Source organism: Nansenia antarctica (genome assembly GCF_963989245.1).
Source record: "Nansenia antarctica genome assembly, chromosome: 4".
In the NCBI taxonomy this organism is placed as follows: Eukaryota; Metazoa; Chordata; class Actinopteri; order Argentiniformes; family Microstomatidae; genus Nansenia; species Nansenia antarctica.
The window spans coordinates 67,858,430-67,866,086 of NC_137689.1; the positions used below are offsets into that span (position 1 = coordinate 67,858,430).

General features: G+C 40.2%; 1 protein-coding gene across 1 annotated transcript; it reads left to right on the forward strand.

The window, feature by feature from the left end:
• Positions 1-4,685: 4,685 nt before the first annotated feature.
• june (JunE proto-oncogene, AP-1 transcription factor subunit) lies at positions 4,686-5,720 on the forward strand (the record flags this gene model as incomplete). The annotated part of the gene is made up of 1 exon (XM_080530422.1): positions 4,686-5,720. The coding sequence occupies one exon, from the start codon at positions 4,686-4,688 to the stop codon at positions 5,718-5,720; it is 1,035 nt and encodes a 344-aa protein (XP_080386548.1).
• Positions 5,721-7,657: the final 1,937 nt, after the last annotated feature.

The window sequence follows — 7,657 nt, forward strand, 5'->3', positions numbered from 1 at the left end:
TTGATTCTAGACAAGACTGTACCTGCCTCTACATACCTTGGAATTCATTTAAATCCCATCCAACCGTTCACCTAAAATAGAAAGTAATATGCCTGAAGCAACCACTGGAAATTGTACAAAAACATGTTATGGCAAACGGCCCATGGCATGTTTCATATCAAATTTCAAAACAATACCATCTTGCAACAAATCCACATTACCACACATTTTACAGTAATTACATGCTGTGACTTTTGCCTCATTGAATCTAAATTTGATTTGATTTGATTTGAGAGGTGAAGTGTAGAGGTGGTGGTTTGGTGAACTGCTTTTGTATCCTGACAACAACCTCAACTAGGTAGTCGACACAATATTGTACATTTGTAAAGTATATTTTGCAACAGTCTTTATCTCAACAGACATTTCTTGACCATAGATTGAGGCTCTAGTTAAATGTATGGTTTCTCCATTATGACTTTAACCCTACAAGTTGAACTAGAATAAAAACAAACAACCTCTAATCCTTGAAGCTGACTCAGTGTTCTAGACTTGTGCTTTCGTATAATGATGGATACTTTGTGGTTCTCCATTAGCCCCTTGAAAAACCACTAGTGTTGGTGAACAGATCCTTCCACCATAGCAATGTGGCAGAGTTGAAACAGGAGGCCAGAACCTATTAGTCATGTGGAGGGCTGCTCTACCAGCTGTAATCAGGCTAGGCCTCAACTCCACCCTCAGTCACTGGCTTAAGACCAGGCTCTCCTCGAAGTCACTACGCAAATAAATGTTTATCCTACGTTCTCAGACGCTACCTCATGAGCTGTTTGTTCAAAGCTCTTGTCCTGAATACAGTAATTTATTCCACTAATATCTGTAGCTACCCAACTGGTAAATAAACAGTAAACTGTGTGTCTCGGGGGGAGGCCAACTTTGTTGTTTTTTTCCCCTCTCTATAATGGTTGTCCTTTTTTGCGGCACTAGAGGATTAAGTGGCAATCCAGTACTGAATTTTTCTTACTTATGATACCAGTGGAGGATGCATGGAACGGAATAGGGACTGGTATCAAACACAATACCATTCCTCATTCCGTGACATGAATTACAATGGGCCTGTCCTCCGATGTCTACCTCCACCTGCCTCCACTGTGTGATACAGTAGTTCTGTTTCATGACGTGTCCAACAGTGAAGCAGATGGACACTATTATCTATTGCTATTTATTATTGTGCAATTTAGTTGAGTTTGGGTGTATTTTATATTATTTTATATGTTTGCATTGTATATGTTCATTGTATAATGTACATTGTATACAGACTAATGTTGAGGCCTGCATGATCTAAGCATCTCCCTGCTCTGCTCGCAGAGTACAGTATGTGACAATGAAGAACTTTGAACTTGACTGACTGCTATGCAATATTGGACAATACACTTTAAGGGCATATTTGGCTGGCCTGTCTGAACTATGGGGAAATATGGAGGGTGAAATTACATTTCCTATTTCAAAGTGACTTGGTCCCATCTCTTTATAAGAATCACTTTAACCATGAAGTTAATCAGTTTTTTGATTATTTCAATCTTTCCCATTGCAAGTCAAAGAGATTGAATTAAATGATATGTATCTGCCTTTCAATTTGTTTTTGCTGGGTGCATCGTGGTGTTTCCTAAATGTATCAAATTGCCAAAACTTTGCTAACGGTTCAATAGGATTTTATTTTATGGTAATATTCTAAAAGGTTTGTCTGTATCCATTCCAGAATTGAAAATTACTTTTAAAAGTTACTTTTAATAATCCACTGAACCATTGATTAGTTTTACTTTCCATACTTTATTTTTTATTTGAAATCACTTCTACACTAATACACTAGTTTGTTCAACACTGTAACTCTCGCATATTTTTCGATATATCTTTACTATAAATAGTTTCTATTTCCAATGCAAAACAGAAAGAAAAAAAACCCAGTTTTGGATTGTTCAATGACCCCCAGTTAAAGGGGGGTGGTGGTGGAGTTCAAACAGTTCATAAAACTTAGTTTAGTTAAAAATGTAAGAGAGAGAGAGAGAGAGAGAGAGAGAGAGAGAGAGAGAGAGAGAGAGAGAGAGAGAGAGAGAGAGAGAGAGAGAGAGAGAGAGAGAGAGAGAGAAAGAAAGAGATGAACCATACAGTATGAGAATGTGGAGATATATTTCATAATTAATTATATGATTTGTAGGTTGAACAGATACAGATACAGATACAGACAATGACATCTCTGTACACCCCTAGTAGGCGTAGAAACACATGCAAATAATCATGATAATCCTTTATTAAAGGCAACCTGTTAAGATCTCAGAGCAACCTTTCTTTGTCAATAATAAAGCTAACTTCAATAAAAGCACCTTGCTTCTATGTTACAGTTCACCAGGAGACATAATATGTCTGACGATTCATTTGATTCATTTTGTGTTCTGGAGTGTCATGTGTTGGGAGAGTCTCATCCAAAAATATACCTTAACCCTCATTGATGGAGCTACAAAATGTTTGTTAAACTATCTCCATGCACTGAAGCAGGAAAACACCTATGGCATCTTCATTTGACATTGAATGTAACACGTGATAAATGATGAATGATAATTTGAAAATACAGTCCTGAGCATCCCAGAGGTTGACCAACAACCTACAGCAAATCACCTTCAGATTCTCTAACTAATGCAAAGTGGGAAATGACCCAGGACTCCCCCAAGCCACCTCTGAAGCCAGGAGTAGAGGGCATGTGTGTTGTTGCTTCTGGCATTGACACCTCAATGTCCTCAACCCTCATGCATTATGCATAATAGGCTCTTCCTCACTGTTCCTAAAGGGTGAGAGGCCTCTCCATAGAGAGCTGTACAATCCCTATTTTGTGAAGATATAGTATATATCTTATAAGAATATAGTCTCATAAGTATACTATTGGGATTAAACTTACCATAGACTTAGTGGTTAGACGCTCTCTCTCTCTCTCTCTCTCTCTCTCTCTCTCTCTCTCTCTCTCTCTCTCTCTCTCTCGCATCTAGCTTCTTTTCAACTGTGATGAGTTGAGATCAACTAGCCTTATTATATGTATGTCATCTTATCCATTATTAATGATCATGTAGTGGAGAATGGTTTCTATGTATATCAATATCCAGGTATATTTAATTTGTACATCTCTGCAGCTACATCGTGTTATTATTACATGGCATGAGGCATGATGACTCTTCTGATTGGAGTTGCGTGCGTAACGCCACGGTTATGTTACCTGCAGGCAGACATGTCCTCACTCAAGACTTCATTTTCGGTGTTACACATCGGAGAGTACCGTATAGCGATGCTGTGAGCGGCGCACGGGGGCACTCGGCTACAGGAAAGTTTCCGCACGGACATTTGTATTGTACAGTAAACGACACATTTTGAAATAATTCAGCGCGTATAGTAGCCGCGGCGTTCAAATGACCAATAAAAGGAAACCTTTGAGCGGAGCGGAGGAGGCGTCAGTAAGTGTGACATCTATGCAGAGTAGTTTCAGGAACTGAAGAGAGAGAGAGAGAAGGGCGTATGTTATTATGTTATTAGTAATCGGCCAAGCAGAAAGTCCCACAGTCCTACTGACAGCAGCGAGCGCAGACGAGGAAACGCAACGAGAGGCATAGCCGCGCGTTTTTTCTTGCAATTAAAAATAATGTCAGTTTTATGTTCTATGGCAGGGAAATATTTACAGAGAATCAAGTGGATTATTTGAATTTTGTGTTGACACCTGATGGGGCAGATTTTGGTCTGTGACACGGATATCATTATTCATTGTATATTAATCCTCTGTGGACTAGACCGGTGTCGGCTCCCAGCCTGCGTGGGTATCATGTCTGCGATGGATGGTATTTTATGTCACAATTCGGCGGTCTGACTAATCCGACACACAGGGGACCACTGAGTCATTGGATTTTTTTTCATGGGAAGGTTATTTCTCAAACGTTAGTAGGCTAATGTAAACTAGTCATTGCACTGCTTTGGGCTTTTCTGTCATACACGGGTCATCATTGCAAGGCGCGCGGTTGGCTTTAGTAAGTAAACGTCTATATAATTGTAATGTTTTAGCTACATTGAGCCCTATACAAAACCTATTGGGTATATTGTGAGGAAAAATATAACAAACTGTCCTAAACTGTAATTTTGTAATCATTGAATGATGGATGGAGACCATGAGAAGCCATCTAATCAGGATCAAATTATCATAAACTGTAAACGAGGATTATTAAAAATTGCATGGAAATTGCTATCCCATTTTTTTAAATTAGCACAACTTTATAATTGATTTGAAATTACATTTTGGTGATTAACTCCATCCTCTGTATCATGTGCGTTATGAGCCCAATAATTAAAATCTCAGCATGATCGAATGGGATAGTTCTTGAGTGCACAGCATGTGGAGAGCTTGCAATAGCAGCTTGTTGCTCTGACAGATGAGCAAAAGAGAAACTAGTTTGTAATGACTGTTTTTTATTACTGTTTTATTACAGCGTTGCATACACTGTATATCAATTCAAATGTCATAGAAGGCCTAGATAGTAATATTTGTTTCTTCTTCTCTCAAACAGGGGCTTTATTTAAGACATTCCCAACATTGAGAGGCCTCACAGTTGATGTCTATGTGGAACATTTCAAGCCTCTAATACACGATAATCAGATTATGAAGATTCTGTCTCACTGTGTCAATGACGGGTAAAATGGAAACCCCTTTTTATCACGATGACACACCGAGTGTTCCAAACTTTGGGCAAATTCCAGATTATGAACGATACCACGTACACAAGATGATGAGTAAGAAAAACATGGCGGCTGATCATTTCTCAGGTGCTGCAGGGAGCATCTCTGGTCTTAAGCTCTTACATGGCCAGCTAGGAAGCAATGGCCATATCAATCCCAATAATCTAGGGATTAACGGTAACGCAAACAGCTCGTTAATGCCCTCGCCAGATATGAACCTTCTGAAGCTGTCATCTCCAGATCTGGAGCACATGATCATACAGTCCAACCAGGGACTGGTGACAACCAGCCCAGTACCAAACTCCAGCCACAACCCTTTCATGTACAGAAACCAAGCTACCAATGAACAGGAGGGCTTCGCAGATGGATTTGTCAAAGCGCTGGCCGATCTCCATAAACAGAACCAGCTCGTTGGAGCCCCCATGTCCCCCTCCTCCTCTGTCCAGGGCCCTTATCAGAGGAATCTCATGTCAGGTGGGGACATGCCTATTTACACCAACCTAAGCAGCTACCACCCCAACCAGATCAGCATTTCTTACCCTGGAGGCCAGATGCCCTACCCTGGCCATGGGTCTGGACATGGCGGACCAGGCCACGGACCTCATCCTCACAGCAGGGGTATGGATGCCCCCCAGACTGTCCCAGAGGTCCCCCACCCCCCAGGAGACCCCACCAACTCCCCTCCCTCCCTCTCGCCCATCGACCTGGAGACCCAGGAGAGGATCAAGGCGGAGAGGAAGAAGCTTCGGAACCGCATAGCCGCCTCCAAGTGTCGCAAGCGGAAGCTGGAGAGGATCTCGCGTCTGGAGGAGAAAGTCAAGGTGCTGAAGACCCAGAACTCGGACCTGGCCTCCACAGCCAGCATCTTGCGCGAGCAGGTGGCCCAGCTCAAACAGAAAGTCATGAATCATGTCACCAATGGCTGTCAGATAGCAGTGAGCTCAGCCACCATGGCCAAGAGTGGGGACAGCACCAGCTGCTGAACTACACTGATGAGTTTTTTTTTTGTTTTGCTCTGAGTCAGTGACAGTGCTCTACAGGATGTACAAGGTAAATGATCATTCTTATGGTAAGCAAAGTATGGGGTGGTTGGGGAGGGGAGTCTGGGGGGGGGGGGGGGGAAACCCCAGGGTTGTAGCAACACAACAAACAAGTTGCATGGGGACATTGAAACATTCACTCCATTTGTGTTGGTACTGTATGTATACACATCGTGGGATTGCCTCTCTATGCCCTTAGAATGAAAACAGTTGTATGTCTGCTGGAACGTAATATCAAAAGGGAAAACAAGACTAAGGAGTCTGCTCAACGAGACTGCCCCTTGTACTTAATCAGAGACCAGAGGGCATTGCGCTTTTAGTCTACACGGATGAAACAGGGTGCTTTATAGAAGTCGGATAGCCTCCTGAGAGGGTTTGACACATCTAGGAGTCACTGTCACCTCAGAATGGAAATTCCTACGTTTTAATCGGCCGTCTCTCTCTGAAGACAACATTTTTCAAACAACTTTCAAAATATGTACATGATTTGAAGAAATTCTACTTTTGGAAAAAGGCTGTATGGTATATTTGTGGTTAGCATCGTATTGCCAGCTAATGTTAATCAGTTTATGAGGATAGCTTTACTTGAGGGTTGTAAACAAAATAGAGAAAATGATACACACTAATGTGTGAGTTTTAAGAAAAAGAAATTCGATGACAATTGATGGTACTAGGTGAACCTTGTGTGGCACGATGCGGTCCTAAGTGCATACCTTGAAGTGGAGTTTGAAGTTAAAAAAAATAAAAAAGCAAAAAGTTATTTGTCAACATATCACAATGATGTTGATCAAATACATTGGTTGTAATGTGATGTAGGTAACAGATTATTTGTTTGAGTCACCTCCTCTTCCCAACAATACAGTATACAGTATTGGAGCATATTGTCCGCCTGTTTAGTATTGTGCAATGTGTGTATGGGATAAAAGAAAATCAACCTTTTGATGATATACAAACTGAGATTTTCAACTCTAAATGTGTACTTAATGACTGTGTTTATGTGAGACAACATCTCCTGGTGATATAGAATAGTTTAAAAGAGATTTAAACAAACCATATCTTTGTACAATATCATGGTAACTGATTACTGGTTGGTTGTCATTTTAAGCAGGGGTAATTTTAAAGTATCCTCCTGCATTCCAAGCAAAATACCTTTTGCACTGTTTTTCCCCCTAATACTTGCTGAAAGATAAGTTTTAGTGATGAATCAATTTTATGTTCTGAGTGTTAACATTGTGTATCTACACTCTGTTACCTTGAACAACACTGTGTAAGGGTCATTTTGAGGGACATTTGTGTTTAACTTGCTGTGTTGTATTGACGAGCTGTTGGACTATGAAAAGGGAGGAGGTTGCTCGAGGATGCAGCAAAGTCAAGCTAGACTGAAGTAACTAGACAAGGGCTTTTGAACAATAGAAGATGAATTTGTCTCGTTTTATAACATTTCTGGAACAATTTATTTATGCAAAATGTATCTTTGATATTTATGTTGTCTGTGTAAAAGGAACTGCACAGGATAATGTTTTGTGTCTTCTTGACACATTTGGGAAATATGATATTGCACATAAAATAATAACATTAAATCTTGTATAATATTTATCTGTGGTCTCGAAATGGACTGTGCACAGTGTAATGTTTTTGAAAACTTTGATATGTTGTTTTTTCCCTCTCTTTTGATTCCTATAAAGTGCAAGTAAAAGATGATTGTTGATACAGTACGTAAATCACATAATATGCACTCTACTTTAATTCGCTTTACTTTGTCTAAACAAGACCATTCAAGAAAGCAGATGTTGATTGATACTACATTTTAGAACAATTCTTCAAATCTCTATACTGTAAGTTATATTACATATTTGGTGCACTGAACTTACTACAATATA